Source organism: Ruditapes philippinarum, unplaced genomic scaffold (assembly GCF_026571515.1).
Source record: "Ruditapes philippinarum isolate M1 unplaced genomic scaffold, ASM2657151v2 ctg1116_1_1_1_1, whole genome shotgun sequence".
Lineage (NCBI taxonomy): Eukaryota > Metazoa > Mollusca > Bivalvia > Venerida > Veneridae > Ruditapes > Ruditapes philippinarum.
The window spans coordinates 186,325-214,229 of record NW_026866607.1 but is presented as its reverse complement, the minus strand read 5'-3'; the positions used below and the strand labels follow the sequence as shown (position 1 = coordinate 214,229).

General features: G+C 31.1%; 1 protein-coding gene across 1 annotated transcript in view; it reads left to right on the top strand.

Moving 5' to 3' along the window:
• The window catches only part of LOC132733039 (dedicator of cytokinesis protein 9-like), a 102,822-nt gene that overhangs the window by 40,690 nt on the left and 34,227 nt on the right, over positions 1–27,905 (top strand). The window contains exons 22-35 of the mRNA XM_060719617.1: positions 2,943–3,058; positions 3,796–3,865; positions 4,138–4,341; positions 6,078–6,224; positions 6,486–6,569; positions 7,345–7,453; positions 10,746–10,760; positions 12,379–12,447; positions 15,197–15,375; positions 15,784–16,078; positions 16,917–16,950; positions 20,639–20,776; positions 21,630–21,698; positions 23,467–23,669. Coding sequence (XP_060575600.1) covers positions 2,943–3,058; positions 3,796–3,865; positions 4,138–4,341; positions 6,078–6,224; positions 6,486–6,569; positions 7,345–7,453; positions 10,746–10,760; positions 12,379–12,447; positions 15,197–15,375; positions 15,784–16,078; positions 16,917–16,950; positions 20,639–20,776; positions 21,630–21,698; positions 23,467–23,669 — 1,732 coding nt within the window. The remainder of the gene's footprint in view (positions 1–2,942; positions 3,059–3,795; positions 3,866–4,137; positions 4,342–6,077; positions 6,225–6,485; positions 6,570–7,344; positions 7,454–10,745; positions 10,761–12,378; positions 12,448–15,196; positions 15,376–15,783; positions 16,079–16,916; positions 16,951–20,638; positions 20,777–21,629; positions 21,699–23,466; positions 23,670–27,905) is intronic.

Genomic DNA, 27,905 nt, shown 5'->3' with positions numbered 1-27,905 from the left:
TTTTTAGAGTTATTGCCCTTGACTTAGTAAATATTTCCAATTTTCATCTTGTGTCGCACATAACTGAAAAAGTATTTGACCTAGAGTCATGAAACCTTACAAGATTGTTGCTCAGCATGTGTAGTTGTGCACCTGGGTATTTTCATGTGGATATTATTAGTATCTTTAGAGTTATTGCCCTTGACTTAGTAAAAATTTACAATATTCAACTTGTGTTGCGCGTAACTCAAAAAGTATTTTCCTGTAGGCCTGAAAGTTTACAAGAATGTTGGTCAGCATGTGTACTTATGCACCTTGGGGATTTCTTTTGGATTTATTCAGTATTTGTAGTATTTGTCCTTTACTTGATAAAATATTTTTAGTTTTCAACTTGAGCACATGTAGCCAAAAAAAACAAAAATTGACCTAGAGACATAAGATTGACAAATTGGTGAGGTGTGAGGGCACCCGTGTCCTATGGACACATTTCTAGTTATGATCATCATCAATATCATTATCATTTTTATTATTCTAATTTTTCATAAAATTTATAGGTGAAGGGAATAATTGCCTCTGGTATAATAAATAAGTAGTGATGTACATGTAGTATTGTTTTAATACTCAAAATAGAATATTACTTTTGAAATTATGTATGCTTTACTTAGATTGCTAGAATTTGATCTATTTTGATACAAGTTTCGGATTTGCTTTAATCTGTACACAATTTATAAATTTTCTCCATATTAATTTCCTAAATAAATTTTGGATCAACCATAGGTTGGGTGTTGAATGTTGATGATGTTGAATTTAATTATAATATTTTAGATACAACTAGACATTTGAAGTTGTTCTAAATTACATTTGCTATTATTACAATGACAAAAAGTTATCATTATGAAAACAGTGCGTGGAACAAGCTTTGTTAAACATTTTAAGCTCATCTAATTAAAAGAAAAATTTGAGCTATTATGATTGCTGTGTAGTTGTTGACATGGTCGTTGTTGTCGGAATGATTATGAAAGCTATATTCAAAGTTATGACCTTTCTTAATCAAAATGATCTATTAAGAAAAAAGATTTCAAAATAATCAAAGTTTAACATGAAACTTGTAATTCTTCATTATCAGAACAAAAGTTGTAAGACAAGGGGCATAATTCTGAAATTAAAATATTTAGGAGTTATGCCCCTTTTTAACTAAGAATACTTTTGATACTCATTGCCCTAAAAGTATGAGTGTTAGCACTGCATGTGGTGCTCTTGTTTAAGAATTTAATGATTGAAAATTTTGGATTTTTTGTGTGCTTTATTTAATAAAAGTGAAATGGTATTAATAATAAAAGTTGGAAATATTATTAATTAGGCTAAAAGAGGGAATTTTTCATTTTTTCCTTGAGTAAAATAAAAAACAGAAAAAAAACAAACAAATAAAACTAACTGAATTTTACTCCTTGAAATAATGTATTTAAACATTCACCATGCTGTTATACATGAAACATTATTCACCTGGCTTGGTTAGTAAAAGGCTTAAGCTTTCTTATTCAGGAGCTTATTAATGAATTTCACAGTAAAAAAAACACAACAGAAATGGTGCATAAGTATTTGCTTCTGGGTATTTATGCTTGCATTGAAAATACTGCATACCAAAATTGTCCTCTTTAGAGCTAGCTTTTAAGAAGACAGGCTTAAGTCACAAGAATAGAGCCATATCAGCCAAGCCTTCTTTAATCTGATCTATCTATAAACTGTTTTGTACTCTATTTGAGTATTTCCATATTGAAATCCATAGAAATAACAAATTTCTAAAATATTAAACAGGGCAAGTTCATTTTACAACTTTAGGGGGGTAAAAATTTAAATCATAGATATTGAACTTACATACTTGGTCAGTACTATGCCATGTACATATGTATGTGTATTGTTAATATAAAGATGGTTTAATTTGAAAGGAGTTCAGTGGTTACAGCTATGCTACTGTTTAAAAATTTGCTTCTTTTCGAAATGATTGAAAATGAAGGATATTACATATAATTTTCATATACATGTAAAATTGTATCAATAATTCACCTGTGGTAAACTCTTTCTCACAATATATATTACATATATTTAAGTTTATCATCTTCTAATAGTATTTTTGTACTTTCCCTCCTTTCCTTGAATAAATTACACTATTAACATGTATTTGCCAACAATGACACATATTTTGTGGAAAAATGGGATTATTTTTGTATATATTTTACAAATTTTGTCTTGCACATCCTAAGATTTGCCTAAAGTATTACAATGATATTTTTTCTATGGTCATTTGATAAATTATGTTGAGGGTAATTGAAGTTTAAGTTGATTACCAATTATTGACATACAACTCAAATATTACCACATTATTTGAAATGTTACCACACTCTTTCAAACATTTTCCCACCATTTCAAATATCATCTACCAATTCACTTCATGATTTACTACTCTGTTTCAAATATCACCATATCACTTTTAACTTTACCACATTATTTGAAATATCTTAATATTAATTCAATTTTTACATCACTATATCAGATATTATAACATCTCATCAAATATGATCACACTATATCATATATTTCTACATCACTTCAGAATTTAACCATACTGTATCAAATATAATAAAATCCCTTTAAAGTTTTACAACACTATTTCAAATATTATATCTTTGTTCAACTTTTACCACACCATTTTAAATTTTACAATATCATTTAAATTGTACCATACTATTTCAAATGTTACCACATCATTTCAAGATATTACCACACAATATCAAAATTTACCACATCACTTTAAAAATTTTGCCACATTACTGTAAGATTATCACATCATTCAGAATATAACCAAATTATTTAAAATATTACCACATCCCTACAATGCCTGCTAAACTATCTTATATTTTACCATCCATTATATAATAAGGTAAATTATATAATATATATTACAGTCCCTTCATGCAGTAGATGTCAGTGCATATATACAGTTCCTACCCACCATTCTGAACATGCTGTTTAAACTTGTAGCCAATACACAAAGTGAAGACATTTCCATGAATGCTGTCAGGTAAAATTTATACTTACTAATACCATTATCTGTACCTTTTCAACTTCTTCACATTCATGCAAATCAATATTATTCCTAAAATGGATGCTATGTTTAAAAACTTGGCACATAGCTTTACATTTTGCTGTTTAAGATCAGTTTATAATTACAGCAACTGATTGGTTGATTCTCATTTAAAATTGTCCAATAGTAGTGTTCTGTATTTTAACCAATCACATTTTAGAAGTTTTTCAAATATTTATTTACCTACTTTTGAATTGTCCAACAGCAGTGCAACATTTTTTTAACCTGCCACATGCATGCATTTGAGAGGACGTATGTCCTAAATTACTGCTTAATTAAGTATAATAATACTGAAATTCCTTTAACTCTAGATGAACTATTCCAAATTTCATATAAAAATTAGGCAAGTCCATTGTACAAGATATGCAGGGGTAAGATCTTGTCTAAATATTGTATTTCACATTGTATATCATAGTTTTAGTATCATATGAGCCGCGTCACGACAAAACCAACATATTGCGTATCCGCGCAGTCTGATCAAGATCCATGCTGTTCGCTTACCAACTCTATTACAAGTAGAGAAACTGATAGCGAACAGCATGGATCCTGATCAGACTGCCCAGATGCGCAGGCTGGTCTGGATCCATGCTGGTAGCAAACGCACTATGTTGGTTTTGTCGCGACGTGGCTCAATTATGATGTCTTAATGTGATATATGAATGTCTATATTTCAGGGTTGTTATCCACATCGTGTCAGAAGTACAGGATGCTGAGAAGTTAGAAATGTTGGAAAAATATGTGAAGGTAAGTTACTACTATTTTACATAAAGAAATCATGAAAATAGTTTAAAACACAAAATGTGTTTGCAGAAAAAAACATTTGAACATTAGAAAGTAACAGAAGTATATCCTGCACAAACTGTTGAATTGTAAAATTATTACGAAGCATTTTTTTTCACAGCCATGATGTCAATCTTAGTTAGTTCTGAATTTAGGCTAAATCATCCCTTCATATAATTATAATATAGCAAATTTGACAGACGTCAAACATTTTTACTGTATTGTGTCATTTTCAGTTCATATTCCGTGCAGAGCCTGTTCCAAAAGGCAGTAAACATAAGACAGTACACGAGGAGCTGGCAAAAAGTCTGACAATGATTTTACGGCCTGCCAACGCAGATCAGGTGGTGGTGGTGAAGTTCCTGAACAACTCGTGGTTCTTCTTTGAAATACTTATCAAGAGTATGACCCAGTATCTAATTGATGGTGAGAGAGTCAAGGTAAATAACATGATAACTATAGTCTGTTTCTTTGTATTGTGTATAAAGGGTATAAATCTATATCTTATGAAATATTTTGATAAAATGTATCAACAGTAAAGTTATATTGGTTCCATTATTATATGGTTGATTCCCAAAAAAGTTGCAACATAAAATGTCTCTTTCATTTAATACACATGAATAATGTATGTAAACAGAATAAAATGTTATTTTGCTGTTTTAAGTAGGGTTTTATCCGTTTAGCAAAGATTTTTGTGCATGCGCCATTCGCCTTTAAAGCAATAAATTACCATATTTATTTCATACAAGCATTTTGGAAGTATACTTTTTAAAATTCAAACAATAATTTTTGCATCAGATATATAGCTTTATATACTTTAATCATTAGGAAATGTCCATGAGGTAGCTTGCAACATTTAATCTAAACTAAGCTGATTACTGACATTATATGAAAGTTTATTGAAGAAATGAAAATGAATGGGAAAAAAAATAGGAGAATCTCTTGTGTGATAAATGAAACCATATTTTCTGTAAATATTTCAGATATTGATAAAAATAGTAGGAATGTTTCATTTGATAATTCTTAATAAAATGTTCCTTCAAAAAAAAAAATTGATAAGAGTTTTAAAGTGATTTAGTATGAACATTTATATGATGAATAAAAATATTAGCAGCGTCATGACAAAACCACCATAATGTGTTTGCGACCAGCATGGATCCAGACCAGCCTGCGCATCCACGCAGTCTGATCAGGATCCATGCTGTTCGCTAACCAACCCTTTTACAAGTAGAGAAACTGATAGCGAACAGCATGGATCCTGATCAGACTGCGCGGATGCGCAGGCTGGTCTGGATCCATGCTGGTCGCAAACCCATTATGTTGGTTTTGTCGTGACGCGGCTCATATTTTGTTCTTGAACAATTTATTATTTGCTATATAAAGATTAGCCACATTAGATAATGTATCTAACTTTTACAACAATATGCATGTATGATTCTTTCATTTTAAATTTTAACCTTGTAACAAGTTCAGACCAAGATCAGCCTGTGATGGTGTGACCGAGTGGTTAACATGTCAGATAAGTAATCTAAGGATTGCTGACCAAGTGGGTTCAAACCCTGTCAGGGGCAAGCTGTTGTTTCCTTAACCCTTTCGCTGCCAGAGGGTTATTGTTTTATTGATCACCTATTTGCCAGAGGGTTTTCTAAGAAATTACTATATCATTAATTAATATAATTATTATTATCTATTATTAGTATTATATTTATTATATATGTTTCCAAATCTGTGAGTTTAATAATAATCATTGTCGATGGTATAATTTTCTTTATATTTATTATTATTTTTATTATAATTATTATTAATTTATTATTATTACTATTATTATAATAGAAACGGCTAAAGCCGTCCATATGGCAAATACGCCGAAAATAACAGGGACGGCATGAGCCGTCCCTATGGCAGTGAAAGGGTTAAGCAAGAAATTCTACATTCACTGTTTAGTACCGGTTGGTTCCAGGAACAGATTCGAAAGTGTTTCAAAAGGCATATTGCTTCCAATGCAATCTAACTAAAATAAAATAAGATCAGCCAGTGCATTCATTCCATCTGATTATGGTGGGCACTTTTTGCTATTATGTACCCCCTAAAATAATAATTAAGATTGAAAGATTGTTAGGTCTATTGAAGATCTTTATTGTGTTAAGGGTTTGATATAACCTTTTTTTCTCTTCAGATGCCGAGAAATGAGAGATTTTCCAGTGATTACCAGTTTAAGTTACAAACTTTGATACAGACTATAACACCATACATAACCAGTAAATACAAGGAGGCTCATAGGGAGACAAGAAATGCAAACTTCAGTCTTGCTTACTTTGTCAAAGTATGTTGAAATAGAGTATAACAAAAATTAGAAGACAATTTTTTTCCAATTTTAGAAATTTTCAAATTTAGCCTTTTTGATCATAGAAAATAAAAAGAAGAACCAAAAAGAAAGCTAGTGTTATGAAAAATAGTTAATACAAAAAAAACATAAGATGGCAAAACAATTACACATACATTTGTTTTACCAAAAAATGAACATGAATGTCAAGATTACAGTTTTGGTCAAATGATTTTAACTGATATGTTTTGTGTATTACAGATGTGTTTCACATTGATGGACAGAGGTGTTGTGTTCCAACTCATTTCTCATCATTTACTTAGCTTTGCTGTAGTTGAACATAGGGTAAATATTTAAACTCATACCTGTATCATGTTCATTAACCCTTTGAATTATTTGTACCTTAGTTACAGGAATGATTTATATGTCACCAGTTTATAACCAGAAATGCTTGCACATTCTAACCTGACTTTATACTGTACCTTAATTTAACAAGGACATAACAAAATCATGCCCGAGATTTTTGTCTATACAGTCAAACCTGTGTTAAAGACCATGTGTAAGTAAAGACCACCCTGTTAATTAAAGCCACTGCTCAACAACACTTTGTGTGAGTCACCTGCAAAATAAAGACCACTTGTCTAGAAAGGCCATGCTTGGTATCTCCTTTAGGTGACCTTTGTCAACAGTTTTGATTGTATATGGGATGGTAAAAGCTAAATGCTTAATATATATTTTTATCATAAAGTTTCTGGTATCTTCCTTAATTCAAAAAAGAACAAATCCATTTTACAATATTACAAGTAACAGAGCTAAAACCTTACTACTGAGGTTTGATTTTTACAAGGGACTTTGGATTCTTTTTATGAAAAAATGCATAATTGAAAACCTAAGATCTTTCTTTTTCAGGAAAGCTGGAAAGTCACCATCTTACCTTTTACAGTATTACAAAATGTACTTCAAACCCAACAAATGAAAAGTGTTAGCTGACTCTCATATATGTTTTTAAGTTTTTATATGTAATTCTTTTACATTCAGAGAAATAATGTTTCTGAGTTGTAGATGACTGAATATTCATTTTAAACAATGCTCACACTGAATTTTCTATTTTTATTTTCAGATGCTACATGAATTTAAGTTTGAGTTTCTACGAATCATCAGCAGTCATGAACATTACATTCCTTTATCATTACCACTAATGAGGAGGGGCCTTATTAAATCATACAAAGGTAAATATCTCTTCTCTCATTTGTCAGTACAAAAAAAAGTTAAAAAGTTCATAGTAAACAAGAGTTTTAGAATAACAAATGTTTTGGGTAATTTTTTGGGGCTTGGCAGTAGAAGTGTTAAATTATTTGCTACTGACAAAATGGTTTTGGAAAAATTAAACAACAGGTTGATGTTTTATTTTTGGTATTAACTCTTAAATATGAAAATGATATTGAAATAGGAGGTATGACTTTAACAGGTTATTTGGCACATAATTTTACCAGGTTATTTGACACATGATTTTGTCAGGGTATTTGGCACATGATTCTTCCAGATTATTTGGCACATGATTTTAACAGGTTATTTGGCACATGATTTTCAAGGTTATTTGGCATTACTTGGCACACAATTTGCTAGGTTATTTGGCACATGATTTTACCAGGTTATTTGACACATGTTTTTACCAGGTTATTTGACACATGATTTTGCCATGTCATTTGGCACATGATTTTGCCAGGTTATTTGGCACATGATTTTACCAGGTTATTTGGCACATGATTTTGCCATGTCATTTGGCACATGATTTTGCCAGGTTATTTGGCACATGATTTTACCAGGTTATTTGACACATGGTTTTGCCATGTCATTTGGCACATGATTTTACCAGGTTATTTGGCACATAATTTTGCCAAGTCATTTGGCATATAATTTTTGCCAGGTCATTTGGCACATAATTTTTGCCAGGTTATTTGGCACATAATTTTTGCCAGGTTATTTTCATCTTTGCTGCCTAATACAATTCTGTACATTGTGCTGCTAAACCTGAGTCTTCAAAGCTCTATTATAGTTAAGAATCATAAGTTCACGATATTCAAACTAGGACATTTTTATTATGTTAATAGTATGGTAATGGTTGTCATTAATTAGGCCGGAGAAATAAGTATTAAAGATGCTCCACTGAGGTCAAAAGGGCTAAGAATATAATGTTTGAAATTCTTACAAAGTTCAAGTGGGTTATTTAGAATGGAGATTTCTTTTCTTAAAAGATATACTCAGAATTCAATTGAAAATCAATTTTGTGTTTGATTCACAGCCTTATTTGAGGTAAAAGCATTTAAAGGCCTTTCAAGTTTTGGTCATTTTGCAAAATTACAATGATTTTTCTTGAAAAATAGAAAAATAGGTTGAGCAAATGATCTAGAATTTTGCACACAGGTTATTGGTCCAAACTTTCATCAAAAGTACACAAATCTTAAAAAACATTTCCAATCTTGTCATGTCAAAATACCTCAGGGAGTTTCTTTAATACAATATAAAGAGTAGGGAAAAAGTTAATGAATTTTAAATTGTTACAATATATTTTGTTCGAATAAATTTTACTATGAAAACTATACTTGTATATTTCCATTATTATGCATATTTTTTATGATTGCATTTAACATTTAAACATACCAAATATTCATATATTTATTTACTTACAAATGTATAAATAACTTCATATGAAAATGCACATAATTAATTAACATGCATTAAAAGTGTAATAAACGGCTGCCACAGAATTATTGCTATATCAAATTTATATACTTCTTGTTTACAAACAACATGACTAGAATGTTAACACATCAGCAGCATTACTAAATTGTTAGCATATCTCTGATAAAACAATATAACATCATAGGTTCAAATATTTTCGAAGTTGTCATTTGTTTGAGTTTTTTAATCCTTGCTTTTTTCTCATACATACTAAATGTGACTGATATTATTAACTGTAAGTTAATTGTACCATAAGTCAATTGTACCATAAGTCATTTCCAGACTGTGTCTCTTTATTCTACCTTACTGATTTTTAATGGAAATTTTTATTCTCAGACTGTGTCTTTATATTTAAACACATTGTGACATAAAAATTAATTCTATATTTTTCAGAAAAACTGTATTTAATTTGTTTACAAGTTATTTTGACTTCTTCCTTTGGAACTTGCACTTTGCTACATGCTTATGTTGTTAAAAAATAATTTGTTGCTTTAAAACTGCTTTTACTCTAAAGTTTGAAACTATTTTAGCTGTCCAGCTATTTCATAAGCAATTAAAGATTGTGATACATGTTAATATATAGTAATACTGGTTTGATTGAAAATAATGTTGACCTTTGGCATGTGAGAAGGTCAAGATTATTTTTGGAATCATTAAGACTACATAATGACATAACACATGTATTTTGATGTTGAATTATATACCCTTAATTTTGTTAAAATTGATAGCTTTGTGTTTAATATTTCATAATACTGAAAACATTGACAAAAAAAATCAATATGTGGCGACATGGCCAAGTGGTTAACGCATCAGACTAGTAATCTAATGATCGCTAGCCGCATGGGTTCAAACCCCGTCAAGGACAAGTCGTTGTTTCCTTAGGCAAGAAACTTTACACTCATTGTTCAGTACTGGTTGGTTACAGGAACAGATTCGAAAGTGTTTCTATAAGCTTATAGCTTCCTACACAATCGAACTAAAATAAATTCTGTATTAACCAAATAAAAATCAGTGAGTTTGATTATGATATGTTTACATCCTGCCTAACCAGTAGCCGCCCACATCTATAACCTTGAATCCAGGGACTTCTGATTTTTTCATGTGAGGAAGCTATCCATCTGGCTTACAAAACCTTGGTGGTTCTTCTCAGGTGCCTGTTTGTGCCTGAAGTAATACACGGAAGGGCACCTGAGTTTTTCCTCCACCAAACCTTAACTGTGTTGGGTGTGAAGTAAAACCAAAGACTCAAATAGGTTTCACCTTTTGACTTTGTGTCTAGTATTTTGTAGGCCATATATCTTCCGTATTTCTTTGGAGTGTTTCATGTTGAGGTATTGTGTTACAAAATAGGTCATTACTTTTGGGAGTAAATGATCATTAATTAAATTACCAATTAAAGAAATTCATTCAAACATATATATTTTGATGTCAAGTTCATATATAATTCGATATATATATTGTATATATAATTATTTTTTACTGTGTTAAATGAAGAATAAGGGTATATAATTCAGCACCTTGATTTTTCTTTTATTTCCCCTTGCAATTATTGTCGAATGCGGTTATTAAAATTCATTAACACTGTTACATGAAAGGAATTTAATACACCCTTTTCATTAATCATCTTTATTTTTTTCCAGCTTTTGTAACTCAATATCATTATATTTTAGGCTTTTCATTATTTCTCTCTTTCTTGCATTCATATTTTTTGTCTTGAATGTTATAATCATGAAAAATGTGAACACTTTGCCTACTTGTTTTATACACACTGTTCAACAGACATCAAGCTTGAAGGTAAAATGTTTTATGCACTTTTTTTCCTGACAATTTAAGTTTTGTCGTCTGCTTGGAAAGCTTAATTTCTTGGTAGCACTTCCTGTTTCTAATTTCTTTATCTCCATCTGTGGAGAGCTTGTTACTGTAAAATGGTTGTGACTTGATGAAGAATGGGACACAACCAGTTTTTGATACCAAGCTTTCAGCCTTGTTTCCTTGGAAACTCTTTTTTTGTTTCCCTCTTCTTATTTTGACAAGCTTTAAATCTGCAAGTGCTTGGTGTGAAATGGTTTGTAGCTCTTAACAGTAAAACATACAGCAGTTTTGCACCAACTCTTTCAGACATTTTTATTTTATTAATTCTTAAATTCTTTTTTGTTGTTTCTAGCATTTTGTTAACTTTTATTTCCAGATGTCTTGTCTTGAAAATGCCTTAAGCACTGTTGCATTTCTGCATATTTCTTACACTTTGAATATTGTGATTTAGTAAGGCACATAGGTTAGGTATATATTGTTCTAATACCCTATACATGTATTTTGTTTATTACAAAATTAGTTGTTTGAGGGGGGAACACACATAAATCAGAGTTTATTTCACAAAGACAACATACATATTATATATAAACAGTTAAGCAGTTATTATAATGTAGTGATATTATATATAACATTTGCCTTTGTAATCAGTTTTGTGTTATGCATTATTATTTTATCATGATTACATTGTATTATGCTTTTTAATATGCTTTAACTACTATCATCATCACTATCATCATCATCATCATCATCAAGATCACCATCACTTTCAATAACATTTTTGTGAATATAATTATCATCAACATATCATAAGCATAATATGTTCATTACCATTGCCCATCATAATCATCATCATCATCATCATCATCATCATCATCATGGCAGAGTGGTTAAGGTCTTTGACTTCAAACCATTGCTGTGGGTTTAGATCCCACAAAAGTCTTTTAATTATTCCATGTGAGGAAGCTATCCAGCTAGCTTATCTAAATGCATGAAATAAGGTCTTCCTTCACCAGTTAAGCTGGAAAGTCTTCATATGACCTTCACAGTGTTGGTGTGACCAAAAAAAAATCATAAAAATTAAACTTCATTGCTCCACTTGACAATATATGTGATAGAAATATAGATTTTTAATTAGTTCTTAGCTGGACTATTCAAAGAAAAGGGAGGAGAGTTGTTGTCAGCGTCACACTTCAGTAAAGTTTTTGCGTGCAAGTTTAATATTAGTTGGTATCTCCAAAACTACTGAAGGGAATTTAAACTTCACATACTTGTTTTCTGCGATCATCCAATATATTAGGTTATGCCCTTAAATTCTTACTGTCAAGCACTGAGAATAGTTGAGGGTACTGTTTATGGACAGCTCTTGCTAAATATGTGTAGTAATTTTATTATCACAAGTGCATGTCCACACCATTGCTTTGCATGGAATTTGCCATTTTGAATGATTTTCCATCAAATTTACTAATTGATTATAAATTGATGATAAATGCTGATTGTTAATTACATTGCATTCTTTTGATTGTTAACTAAATTGCATTCTTTGACATTCTAGAAATGGCAAAAGATATACATGTACATGTAGTATGCTTTTATTAAATAGATCCTTCTAAGAATGACCAATCAGAATTTGTTATTCAACCAGATGTAGAACTAATATTCAATTGCTATGGTGATAAATTGTTTTGTTGCTATTTAACTTTATGCTGATTTATTATTAGTTCTTTCATGAAGTCATTATCATGTGTGTAATGAATCTCATTTTCTGTATAAAGAATATGTTTGATTTAAATGTAATTCTGTTTCATTCTATAAATAGATATAATGAAATTTTTGTTCTATAAATAGATATAATGAAATTTTTGTTCTATAAATAGATATAATGAAATTTTTGTTCTATAAATAGATATATTAGTGAAGTACATTTCCTATAATTAGAAAAATACTAAAGGACTTTTTCCTTTTGCATATATTTGCATAAAAATCAACAATATTTCACAATACAACAGAATGATAATGATTTCAACAATTAATGCATTTTGATGTGATTTTGCTTTTTAGCTGCATGGCTTGTTTTGGCCGATTTTATCTAAAGGGGATACTTTATCAAATATTAAAGTAACCAGTCAGGTTTTAGTATGTAATTACATTGTAATTGCATTAATATTGAAAATTAGTTATATTTACACATTTGAGGAACATTTACTCATGTTTAGTTATTTTTGAGACCTCAACTTGTAATTTTGACATCATTTGCCTGATTTCTTTCAAATGGTCATGTTCAAACATACAAGATGAGAGAGAAAAAAACCAATTTTAATTGAAGCCAATAATTTCAGAGTTTCAAGTTCCTGATTTTAGAAATACTCATATTTCCTGACAAATTGATTTTGTTTTTATTAGAACTAACCAATAAAGTGTCCCCTTGAGATATATAATTTTTTTTGTATGTTTTAATACAGTCATTGTTTGCATAAGGTTATTTGATTTATATTTATGTTTTATTTGCATAATATAGATAGTATTAGCTAATTTAAATTAATATCGAAATTTTAATTAATGTTTATTGAAATTTATCCGTGTTTGATATTAAATAGGGTCATTCAAAAGCCTAGGAAAAATTAATTTAATACTTTGTGGAAAAGACAAAGTATGCTTTCTTAGTGTATTTATTAATTTCCTTTGATATTTTTAAACTTAAAAGTCATTTAAAATCAAAGCTATATTTAGATTTTCATTGATGGACATGAACAGTGAAATAGCTTTCGATTTGCTAGAGTTCTGCTTGAAATAAGATATGGAAGGATAACTTAGAGTCAATGTACACTTAATAAAGCTAGCAACTTTGTAACATTAAAGTGGCGGCATGGCCAAGTGGTTAACGCTTCGGACTAGTAATCTAATGATCGCTAGCCGCATTGGTTCAAACCCTGACAGGGGCAAGTGGTTGTTTCCTTGAGCAAGAAAATTTACACTCATTGCTCAGTACTGGTTGGTCCCAGGAACGGATTCGAAAGTGCGTTTATAAGCTTATAGCTTCCTGCACAATCGAACTGAAATAAATTCTGTATAAACCAACATTGTAGCAACAAATTTTATAGTATAGCTAAATCAGACAAATGAATGCCTTACATTTTCATGAATGCCTTGTAATTGATTGAGAAAGAAGTGAACTTACATTTTGTATGGTAGATTTGGTATGATTTTAAAATTCAGATATCTATCGAATATTTTACTAAAGTTGGAGTGAACATAGGAAAAAATAAATCATTACACATTTCTAGATAAGAACTTTAGTTTACACCTGTAAGAACTTTAGTTTACACCAGTCCTGTAAGTTACTTATAGTGTGATTTCAGTTCCTACATTCTTAAATTGTTAAGTGCACTTAACAATTATACCGGTAGTTATTTTTTTTTTTAGTAATTATACAGTTTTATTTAGGATACAGGGTGATTTAACCCTTCACCTGCTGTAACTGTTTAGCCCTACCTAGGCCCTAAGCATGCATATCTGAGCAATCTGAACAGGCTCTATACTGTTCGCTTACAAACTTAAAATTTTAAAGCAACTTTTAGTTTTTATTTTCTATCGGAAAAACAATTCTGTGTTGTTTCAAAGTAAATATTTCAATAAAATAATATCTTGGAAATGTACCTCATATCAAAGTTAAGCCCTATTCAAAACAGCATCCTGAGAGCTATTTAAAACGCGCCAGGGATGTTAACTTTGTTTCTAAAAATAGCAGATCAGGGAACAAATTGTCTGCTTTACTAATTTAAATACAGAGAGTGGACAGGTAGATTAGAGGTATCGAGGGATTTCTTCATTGTTTATGTATTTTGTCATCGGCAAGATTCATTTTCCACCTTAATTCTTTTGATTTGACAATTATATGAAATGATTTATCCAAAAATAACATATTTAACCATAAGAAAAGCTGAAGGGCGATTTAGATAATTAAAAAAAATATTGATAATGGACAGGTACAAAAATGGATGATGAGCAAGTCTATTTTATGAAATTCACCAGGTTAAGGGTTATGATATTATAATGGTTGAGATATGAGTTGTTTATTATCACCTAAACACAATAAAGCCATTTATTAAAAACGAAATTACACTAATGTAATAACACTTTGATGTGACATCATTTGCGTTATATACAAACATAGTGTTAAAGTGCACTAATGTTAGCGTTACACTATAGGCGTGTCATTGAAAACTGACTCTTTTTAACTGTAAACCGTTCCTATTTTAGATATGTGATAAAAAGATATATCTGTGTAGATTTAATACTAAATTTATTGAACTCGTTAAAATAAAAAGAATATGATTTTATTCAACTCGTCCAATAAATTTAGTATTAAATCTACACTCATTTAATATCCTGTATGTTATAATATGATGTGATATTTACAGATCTGAAGAGTGACTACACACTATCAGAGGAATATCGTAAAACTCATTACCTGCCAGGTCTGATTCTACAAGAGCTTAAAATGGCGCTAAATGAGTCAAAAGAAACACGTAGATGTGCAATAAATGTTCTCAGAGACCAGTTTGCGAAACATGCCTTTGATGACAGATACTCCAAACCTGTAAGTGTTTAGTCAGAATACTAAGCAGATTCATTAAAATAAATTTTGTAAAGCTTATTTGCTGTCGACTGTTATTTTAACTTCTAAATTTGTTACAGGAATATTGAAGTTTGGTAAGATCTTCAGGCAAATTGTACATGTGCTTGATCTGTTTAATGTATACATGTTGTTATTATCAGATTGTTTAGATTTAATTTCAACAAATATAAGGGCTGTTTTGACAATGGATTCAAATCTCATTTTCCACTACATGTGTAGGTGCTTGAAAGTTTTGACTGTGTTAATTTGCGTGCTTTTTATTCAACATGCTAGTATGATTCATTCATTAATTAATTCATTCATTCATTCATTCATTTATTCATTCATTCACTCATTCATTCATTCATTCATTCTTAATAAAAATTACAGGCCCTTCAAGGTCGTATCGCCGCCCTTTACCTACCATTGATATCAGTACTCCTGGAGAACAAACATCGTCTTATTAAGTCAGATGACAACAAATCTCCGAAACATGCAGCACCGTCTGCACCGGGTTCAGTGGTGAACGGAGACGTCGGTTCCAGTAAAAGCGAAAGCAAACCGTCATCGGTATCAGCCGGACACACGCCTCAAAGCAAGCATCGCAGCGTGATATCAATGCCACAACCCACAGAACCTTCCAAACGTGACTCTTCTGTTTTTGATATGATCGCAGGCACTAAAAGTGAGTTTTGTGGAAATTTATTATGCGTGGTTTTTAATTTTGCTGTTTTAATTGCAGTGACTTTGTGACATTCTATTGATATTTCACTGTAAGAGAAAAATGTTATAGAAAGCATGTTGATGTATGTATATATAGTAAATTTTCAAAATTTTGGGATATACTTAATTTTTGGTTATACAGCATGGTTAAGTTTATTTAGAGCAGTAAACTGTATGATTGTTGTTTTCATACTGTACAGTTTAGTAGAGAATGTCATGTGTGGATTTTAAGCTTTAAAATTTAAAAAACAAACAAACAAAAAACGAAGAATAAAAATATATGATCAGTTTTGTTAAAAGACTGGATTTAAATGGTAATCATTTAATGGGAGCAGCTTTAGTAATTTACCTGTGGTGATTTATGACTATTAGAAATGACTTAGATTTCAGGATTTTGGATGGAGAATGTTGTAAATTATGTATAATACTTTATAAATATAATGGAACCATTTCTTTCAAACATTTATTATTATCAAAAACCACTAAAGATATTCTTATGAAACTTCACATGTGTCTTGAGGTTTAATTGTACAACATTTACCAAGAACCATAACTCTAGCATTGATTTTCACTGAATTTTTCCCCTTTGAGAATTTCACACTGTCAAGCACTCAAGAGAAGTTTAATATGCTGTCAGCCGATGATGGAGAATTTTGAATTGTTCTTATATTCAAGCAGGTGATGCTTTACGGATACATAGCCTATGTAGGGTGTAATCCTAATTTTATATATGAAATTTGGACATCATATATATTTGCTATGTATATTATATCATAGAAAAATGTTTAATTATTTTGCAGTACCTTATGGAAAAGGTAGAATACATCATAGTCAGTATTTCTTTTGCTACTTTAAATCTATCCTTTATAATTCTGTATTGATATAACCAAGTCACAAACTAGCGTATTAATTCGGGCTTTTGGTACTCGGCTGTCTGTACTGTGTTGTGTTTTGAATGAGAGAGATTGGAATGTTTTTACTTGTGTTCTCTTGTAAATTTGTTTGAACGATTAAACATTGCAGAATGAGTTTAGAAAAATTTATAAATATAGATTTATCACAATTTTGCTAAATATGGAATTCTAAAACAGTTTAATATATTATCATGATTCATGTTTACAGGTTACTGCAAAATCATTATTATTTGTGGGGAACTAATTTACGTGATTTTTCATGGCTAGGTCAATCCACTAGCACAAGATCTAACAAAATTTCATTTTGACTGCTATAAAATTATTTTTCATCACATTATTTACATTTTGGAAAAATAAACAGCCGATGAATTTTAGAACTCACAAAAATGTTCTTGATGACAAAACCACGAAAATTTAATGACCATGAATTTAAGCAAATTCTCAGTATTTAAGACAATGTGATCTTTTTCCTGATGTCAGCAAGCAGCTGTATGTAAATTAAATGTAAATCTGAATGTTTAAATATTTTTTTATAAACAGAAAATTTAAAATTAGTAAAATGACCATTGAAAGCTTAAGTTAAAAAAATGTAATTTTAATTGAATTGTTATCAAGAGAATACAGTTTAACATTTTAATCTCTCTTTCAACTTTTCTTATATCATAAAACACATTGTATGTCATCTATACAGTCAGATCTGTGAAATTCTTTGATATGTGCTATGATAAAGAAAGAAAATATTAACCATGGTGGTCTCGGTGGCTGAGTAGTGTTGCTGAATTTGAATCATTTGCTCTTCACAGCAGCGGGTCTGAACCCTGACATTTTAAAAGTCTATCTACTGATGTTATTAAATGAGCCGTGTCACGTCAAAACCAACATAGTGCGTTTGCAACCAGCATGGATCCAGACCAGCCTGCGCATCCGCGCAGTCTGATCAGGATCCATGCTGTTTGCTTACCAACTCTATTACAAGTAGAGAAACTGATAACGAACAGCATGGATCCTGATCAGACTGCGCGGAAGGGCCAGGCTGGTCTGTATCCATGCTGGTTGCAAACGCACTATGTTAGTTTTGTCATGGCGCGGCTCAAATGTACTTGTTGCTTGCTTGTGCCTGCAGCTCAAAAGAACTTTGGATGTGGCGATGTGACCAAGTGTTTAAAGAGTCACATTAGTAATGTAAGGATTGCTGGCCACTTTTGTTCAAATGTGGTCTGAGGCAAGCCATTGTTTTCGTGAGCAAGAAACTATACAAATTTTGCTTATTACTGGTTGTTTCCAGGAACAGATTGTTTCAATAAGCTTATAGCTTCCAACACAATTAAACTAAAATAGATTTAGTATAAACTAAAAGAACTTTGCAGTGTTGACTTTCTGAGGTTCTTTGATTTACAGTAAAAGAGAGCAGTCAATGCAACCTGCCAGTAATTAAACACAAATTACATTTAGATTTTATATAGACCTGAATTCCTAGAGATCTGACTGTACAGTGATATATTTTTCATATTTTTCATTAATAAAGATGATATATTCACATGGATATCACATTTGTGTATTGTAAAATGTACAATTTATAGCTATATCACATTTTATTTAACTTCTTATATAAGCAGTAACCACGTATTATTTCACTATGTATCGAAGTTAGCTATTTCACTATGTATGGAAGTTACCTGACAATTTTTACTGGAATTATGAAATAAATTTATGTATAGATAATTAATCAATAACAACACAATAACATACTGGAAATGGAGAAATTTTTAAAATTAATGGTTGTATAAAAAACATAAACTATAGTTGCATAATTATGTACATGCATTTTGATACTTATGCATGATCGATGCTATGATATTGTAAGATTTTTTTCAATCTTTGAAATAAACTAATGCAATTTCTTTGAATCTTTGAAAATGAACTGATAATTTATTCTTTAATCTTATATTGAACTAAATATTTTAAATGAACTCTTGAAAAAAATTAGATTCTTACCTAAATTGATCCGATTCTTCTTGTTTATTTATAGATTTAGTTTTAATTTTGGTTTTGGGATATAATTATATGTAAGGACTTGTATGAAATAAATTATAGATATATAGTTGGAGATAGACTAGTTTCATGGTAAGTCATATAATTATGGTGCTAAGTGGTTAATAAAGTCACTACATGCTTTGGCAAGACAGGTGTCTTAGTCTGTATGCTTAAACTAGAACCAACGGTAGGCTTTTAGTATTTAGCAATGTTTATTATCTTTTTTTCCTTTAAAAGTTAGTTTAATTTGAAATAGATGTAACAAGAGTATTTGAAATAGATATTAGCAGCACAGTATTATTCGAAATGATATATTTTGGAAATTATATTTATATAATTTTATGTTTAGATTCCTATATATATATATGTTTTTTTTTTGGTGTGCGATAAGGTTTAACATAAATGAATAATTATACATACAGGTGCATGTAAACAGACTTATTATTTTAGAATTTAGATGTTAAATCGATTGTTTAGTGTCTTAAAATATAATATCTAAAATATTGTGTTTAGGTCATCTTGTAGAAATTTGAAGTCTAAAGGACCAGGTTCGTCCTCCTCACTGGCTAGCTAGGGTCATCAACAGACACAAAGACAGACACTAGTAAAGAGAAAGACAAAGGTCACTCAAGGTCAGTACAGTTTAAAGAAGTTTACATCTTTCATTTTATTGTCTAATGCAAGCATTCTTGTAAGATTATAATAATCAAGTTTAATTTGATATTATTTGGTTTTAAATAATTGGATAAATCACAAATTTTGGTGTTGGAAGTTTTCACTCCGGATCACAGCAGTAAGCCACATTGGCTTTACGAGGGCACAATTGAGTAACCACATCATTCCTGGGCTACCAGTACACCTACTAACTTCTAGTTGCCTTCTTTTTCACAAGGAACTGATACCTTCTGTACATACTAGAGCAAAGGTTCGGTGCAAATGACCATAGAAAGGATTTCATGATCAATCACAACAAATTGACCTGCACCGTCTAGGAATCAAACCAGGATCGCCCAATTCACAGTCCAACACTATTGAGTTTTGTTGTTTATTGTGTGATCAAATGATACCAAGGTCAAGGACAGACTTTATGGGAATTTATCACAAATATGTTATTCTGAGTGATTGAAGATGATAAATATGTAATGTATTGCACAATAAACAACATAAATGTATTTGTGTTTTATATGAATTGGGACACCATTATAGAATAATATATAAAAATATAAAACCAGAATTATATCAATTGGTCGACAGTTATAAAATTTAAGATAAATATTTAAAGAACCAAATCATGTTAAATTGGTTAATAAGTGATTAAGTTCTAATTGACTGATACCTAATATTAGTAACTATAAATCCCTTTGTCTGCTTTTCATTCTTTTGCTCTAATGTGGTTAGAAAAATTTTTGCACAGCTTGAAGGGAAGTCAGAGTGCGTCATCATTTAGTGATGTCATATTGGTGTATCAGTATTGCTTTTTCTTAAACATGATATTAAATTTATCTGTGAAACAAATGTTATCATGTTAGATTATATTTAATACATGTATCAAACTGACTTTTGTTTATTTACAGACAAAGTTCCATCACCACCCTTACACCAGGTGTCACGCAGTCATCACCTAAAGTTTACCAGTATCAAAAACTCGATGTCACAGAAATCAAAGATCTCCTAGTGTGCTTCCTACATATTCTCAATATCTACCTGTGGAGATTTTTTTTATACAGTTTGTAAATCCCTTGAAAAAATAACCCCTGCAAATAAAACCACTCTTGTAACCTTCTTGATAAAATTTTTCCCAAAATAGTGGGGAGCCGAATAAACCATTTTCTTTCCACAAGTGACTGTATAAACTTCTCAATGAAAAATCAAAATTCCTGGGAGGGTTTTAACACAAGTTGAGGGGGGTGTTATTCAAGCCACCCCCCTTAACCATGGCCCAAAGGAGGGACAAGACATAATAGGTAAATATTTAGTATTAACAGCTACGGACGACTAAATTCACCCATCAACTGTCAGACGAAAAAAAAAACACTGCTTTTCTGTCGGTCCAATCATGGTCTGCATTCTTTTATTAGTCGTACAATGTTTAAAATTTTCAAGAGATGGGGGGATTTTGTCTGAATTGAAAAAGGTCAATCCATTAATACTAGAATGGTGGGGGGTAAATCTGTGAAAGATACAGCTAATATCTCAGGTTTTTGCCATCATTTAAACCAGGGTCAGGTTTTACTCTGAACAAGACCTTTACTAAAGACAACTTGGGGGACCCTTTGATAAAAACTCTTAACCCAAACCCTTAAATATCTTAAAAGGGCTTCCATCTTTCAAACCGGACATAACCATTTTTCTTTTTGGAAAAATTTTTTTTGAGTACAGACTGAAAGGAAGACGCAGCCCTGATGGATAAACATAAAAATCCGTTGATATTTGGGCGGGAGGGGAGAATTTTTGTTTCTGCAGCCCAAAGGTTAACTTTACAAACTTTCAAGATTTCAAACTTCTTTTCTGTGTGGAATTTAATTAAATGAGTGCATCACATGTTTACAAAATAATTTGAATTACAGATATACTGCTGGGATGGTTCAACAACTCGTCAGAATATGATATAGTGGACTTCTTCTCATTATTAGAGTAAGTTTTTACATTTCTTGTTGAGGTTTTGTGACAATATTTACTCAGAAGTTAGTAAGTAAGTAAGACTATGAAAGCAAGTAAGGAAGCAAGGAAACAAGCAAAGTCTTTATTTACTGAGGGTATACATTTGGTTACCCAATTTTACATGTAGGCCTCAAAAACATAATTTACAAATATACAAAAAAAATAGAAATTGATTTAACTGTTATTGGAAATGCAAATGTGATGTTTAAAAGGACAGAAAAAATGTCTAACCTGTCATGTGTCTGTATAAAATGCTTTTTTTGCTGACATATGATTTTCATACTTCTTAATTTTTTTTATAAATGAATTATGACATTTTCAACTTTTTTGATGTTTACCAGGTTTATTGGTTTTTCATGTAGTATGTGTTTATTTCTAGTTTTAATTACATGTATTGTTATTCATATTTATATGTAATTGTTTACTTATATTGATGATTCTAAGTTAGTTATGTCAAAACAAAGATTTAGAGGTCTATCACTTATATTGGTAGTTTGTTGGGTTTTAATTGAGTATAATTGGAGTTTGAAATAATATGGAATGCAATATTTCATGTTTTTTTGGCTTCTGTAACTTTTTTTGGATATTTTGTTCAATACAGACTTCTAAAGTAATATAAATTTATTATAAATTAATAAGGTATTAAGTTAGAAAGTAAGTAATTAAATTTTATTAGAGTGACATTGTGTTATGTACAATATAGGGTACAATATAGAAAAAATACATATAACAAATTACAACATCCTACCACGTTCAGCCTATATGTCTCTTCAAACTACAGTAAAAACTCTGAAAACCGGACCCTCTGAAAACCGGAATCCTCTGAAAACCGGACCATTTTAAAAGTCCCGTATTTTCTCCGTATATGTTCATTGAAAAAAAATCCTCTGAATACCGGAACCTCTGAATTCCGAAAACCGGACGATTTTCTATGGTTTCTAATGCTAAACATGCATAAAAGATCCTCTGAAAACCGGACAGCAATTTAAAGTGTCAACTTTCTGTGTACTTTAATGTAGATCTTAACACAATCTCACATGTTCAAATTCCAGGTAATGGTCATCTCCATTTATATATGCAGGTGTGAAAACACTTGTCAGTGTATGTCAATTAAATTATAGCTCATTCATCATATTTGTGTCTTTCCTCCTTGAGATATGATTTTTCAAAAATGCTTTTAATGTGTTATAAATGTTTTTTTTAATATAAAATGACTAAAAGAGTTGGGAATCTTTTTTTTAAATGATTCCTGTTTTGCTTTAAATTTTGATCTTGAAGTAATCTTTGTTTTGATATCAATTATATACAAAAATTGTAATACTTAAAAAATTCCATTAATTACATATTTCAAAGCTAATGAAAAAGATATTATGATATATTTCAGACAATATGGTGTTTTAATTTCTGATTTTCTGAATTATATTCATTTTGCATTAAAGATCACTTAAAACATTTATTGCAAAATGAAATTATAATATAACTTATATATATAATATAACCAAAGGGTTGAAAAGTAAATACAAAATGATTGAACAAAGTCATTGTTCAAACACATCATAATTATCAATGAATGTATAAAACCTCTGAAAACCGGAATCCTCTGAAAACCGGACTTTTGGTCAAGTCCGGACAGGGTCCGGTTTTCAGAGTTTTTACTGTATATGCAATTCATGAATGTGATTTACAGTTAGTTCAATAGGAAGTATTATATCTCTACCATTTTATACTATGTTTATTTCAGACTATGTTTAGATCATTTTAAGTATCTAGGAAAGAAGAAGATAGTAACACTGAGTGTTATAGGTGACAGTAGTATGGGACGTAAAGGACATTCATTACCGAACCGGAAGTCGGCTCAAATACCAATTCCCAACGGCAGCCTTCCACCAACCTTACGCAGTGTCAGCCAATATGGGGATTACCCTCCAGACGCCGTGTTTCACAGTATGTAGAAAATTTATTTACTGACCTCTCTGTGTATGTCATAGTACCAAATAACTGACCCTTTTTACTAACATTCTATCATAAGCTTTTAATGCAAAGAAATTGTTTTACTTCAATGTATTAGTGACTTCATAAGTTTTAAAAATGGAAAGGAATTGCTTCTTATAACTTTGTATCAAAATGTAATGCAACTGACAGTTTGAGACCTCAGTGCAGTAACTGGTTTACTCCATATATAATTTAGTTGGAGTTAATTCGTTATTGCGCTAAGTTTACAAAATTTATGCTCATTGATAATATGCAGCAAATAGTGGAGACTTCAACTCTTGAGTCTTCAAGTCCCAAGGTAAAAGCCCTGCATGGTCAGATTATAAAATACCCATTAAACGCCTCACACACTGTGAGGTGGACATATCAAATGCTATTTTGTTGCCAAAAACAAAACCACTGTACACTGACTGTGTAGTGCAAAGCCAAATAAAAGGTAAAACATGGCTCATTTTCCCAATCCTCTGTATTCAGCGCAGGTTTGGCTTCTAGAGATTTTACTGGCCACTAACTAATAAATATCATGCACTGTTGTTACACGTTTGTTTGTTAACTTTGTGGCAAAGATTAATATTAGAAATTTTCATTTGCTATTGTTAATTCATTAAAAAGATTTTGCACAAATTTTAACATACTACATGTATATGAATGTAAACTTTTTCATTTTTTGTTTAGCCTTCCCCTGAAAAAATAGGTAATTTTGAGAGGCAAAAATCTCTTCATGTTAAAGTGTTTGCTTTCATTTCGCATTTTTAATGGTTCTTTTTATAATTAAAGATTTGTAAGAAAAATATCTTTTTTTTTTACTTCCAAAATATATATCTTGTAGTGGAATTGTGCATGGTTTATTGCTCAAATGAGCAGGAATAAAATCATGAATGATTTATTTTAAAGCATTTGAATGATAAATCGTAACACACTCCTTTTTTGTGCCATGCATATCTCATGCAATAATGCACTTAACTATCCTACCTGTTTGATAAGGGAATAGATTGAAGCCAGTGTCTATTCTAGGAGGGGGGATGGGGGGATTCACCAATTTTTTTGGAATCCCCCCCCCCCCAATTTTTTCAGAGGCAAGGGGGAAATTTTACATAGAGAAAGAAGGCAAAAGATCAACAAGTGTAATGAATTCTCATTTTTCCATAAAAATCACCCCTGTTTTTCGAATCCTAGAATAGAGACTGGAAGCTTGTTAGAATTTTTTATGTATTCATTATGATAAAAAGATCACAAACCAACACAGGTTATCAAAACCTGTTTCACTATATATATATTAATAAGTTTTATTTACTGTAGTAAGACTTTTCAATAGTCCATCTTAAAATGTCACAGGAAGTTTGTTTTTATTGTGCTAGTATGCTTGCCAAAGTGGGTAAGAGAAGATCAGTGTAAGACGAATGACAGTAATGAACATGGTAACATATCTCACACCCCTCGTTCACCCTGCTTTACCCCTAAACCTGCTGAATTTGTGAAATGAACTTGCCCAACTTTGAATTTGGAAGAGTTCATTCAAAGTTTAAGGGATTTAAATATCAAAATACGAAAGTTAAGCTGTGAAAAGTATAGAACCTGGTCAGACTGCACAGATTTCAAATTGTAATGTTCCTGTAATAGATAACACTACACAGATGGACTCAACGTTCATGTTAGGTAACAGCAGTTTCAGGGTTTAAGCAGGTGCAAGTTAAACTTGTTCTTTATTTTGGAATGAAGTGTGTCAGCGGACTAGCGCTCAGTAAGTCATAGGCTGGCAAAATACATGAAGTAATTTGTAATCCTTGACTGAAGTCGTGCTGAATATTCTTCTAAATTGAGGGGGACAGGTTGTTTGCTGTGATAACATTGGTTTATATATGAGCAGCGTCACGACAAAACCAACAAAGTGCATTTGCGACCAGCATGGATTCAGACCAGCCTGCGCATCCGCGTAGGCTGATCAGGATCCATGCTGTTCGCTATCAGTTTCTGTACTTGTAATAGAGTTGGTAAGCGAACAGCATGGATCCTGATCAGACTACCAGTGTTCGAAATTAGCAGTAGTCCTATAGCCCCTGACTACTAAATTTCTCCTCGGGCTACCAACTTTTCACAGTAACAAGCCCGACCAGGCTACTGTATTTTCAGAGGCAATATAAACAACTGTTTTGAACAAATGATTTGTGCTAGTGAAATGTCTTTTGGGCTAGTGAATATTCCAATCTGGTAGTCCAACCAGTCTAGTGGATTCAAATCCTAATTTCTTACACTGGACTGCGTGGATGCGCAGGCTGGTCTGGATCCATGCTGGTCGCAAATCCATTATGTTGGTTTTGTTATGGCGCGGCTCATTTGTCACAGATGGCTTAACTTTTGATTTTGAATTCTGAACCATGTTTAGAAGATATCACATGGTCTCTTTTACTTCTTTAAAGAATGGAAAAAAACTGAAGTCACGGTGCATATCCATATCGGTACCCTCTTTGCGAAATCTGCTGAAACGGTACCCTCTCTGAACATGCACAGGTCATCGTTAATCGTTAAGTGTGTATGTAATACTTTTTACTTTTATGTAAATATTACATACTTAACGATTAACGCAAATAAAAGCATATATGTCGTGCTTTGAGGGTACCTATGTGTTAAATAATGAGAGGGTACCTGTGATATAAAAATTCAAATGAAGAGAGGTAGCCCGTGCCGCTGCAAAACCGAAAGTAGGGTGTTTTTATGAATTTTAGATTTATTTTTGACAATATACTGCCATTTGTCCGAAGATGATATGTATATGAACATATTAAATATGTATGATGCATATATAATCAAGCCACAGGTTCATTTCAGCCCGAAAAATATATCGAGGTGATGGGCGAAGCAAGACATGTCGATTTTTTGTAGCTTATTGTGAAGTTGCAGTAAATGAAAATCGGGCACATGACAAATCAGTACATAAATAAAAACATCCTAGTGTTCCGTAGTATACATCTTTTCTACGTGACATACCTCCTTTCCTTATTACAATGAAATTTTACTGGATTGGTATCCATCACTGGTTTGTTTTTAGCAGAGAATGACCTGTGCATGTTCAGAGAGGGTACCGTTTCAGCAGATTTCGCAAAGAGGGTACCGATATGGATATGCACCGTGGAAGTGGCTAGATTATAAGCACAAGTCTGTGGTTTTAAGAAATAGCTGCATACGATCCTGAACTCTTCAGGTTTGGATTAAGCTGGAACTTTTTTGCACCTAGCAACATGCTTAAGTTCTGCAGAACTTTTTTTTAAAATCTATTTTGCTGTTTCTTCTTCCTAAATTTGTGTGTGTATTCTAAAATTTATGTTTAAAGGGAACAGAAGTAGAAAGTATCCAACCAGAAACAAATCATCAGATTACATTGGATAAACTAAACACTATTTCATTAAATAAAACAAGCACTATTTCACTTAATTCATGGTCTTAAGTTGATTTACTTATTTGACTTTACAATGTTGCATTTAGTAACTTTGTTTGTTCAAGTCTTAGTTGTTGTGTTGTTTTTTTAATGTTCAAAAATTCTGTATAACAGAATCACATACTTTCATTATTGTTATAAATTTTATACATTCTGTAAAATAGAATACTATCACTAATGGCATTGTAACTGAATTTGTTTATTATTTTTTTCACACATTGATATTTCTAAATTTTGTCATAAAGACCTACATTACCACATTGTTATAGTCCCTGACTCAGATTTACTTCATTATCTATATACATGTACCGTACTTGAATCTTTATGAATTTTTTTTTATTTTTTAATTGAAAAGAAAAGATTCTGTTAGCATATAGAAGAGTCTCTTTCCAAGATGTATGTTTATATTGTTGACTTTGAGTCACCACTACTTATTTTAATCTTTGTAAAGGCCATAAATTCTTTCTCAAGAGGAAGCCACTACTCTGCTTGCTTACAAGAGACCCTGACTTAAGCGTGCCTGCGTGCGCCTCGAGTAAAACAAAGGATGTACACTGTTTCTGGGTCTTCCTTCTGGTGAAGCTGGAATATAGTAGAAAAACTTAAAATCTGTATTTTAATCAATCATGTTGCATGAATTTCTTATAGAAAAATTATTTTATTTTTAACTAACAGGCAAAATTTTGACAAAAGAATGTTATTTGTTCATTTTTTTTGTAATTCTTTGAAAATCTATAAACTTTATAAAGCTACCT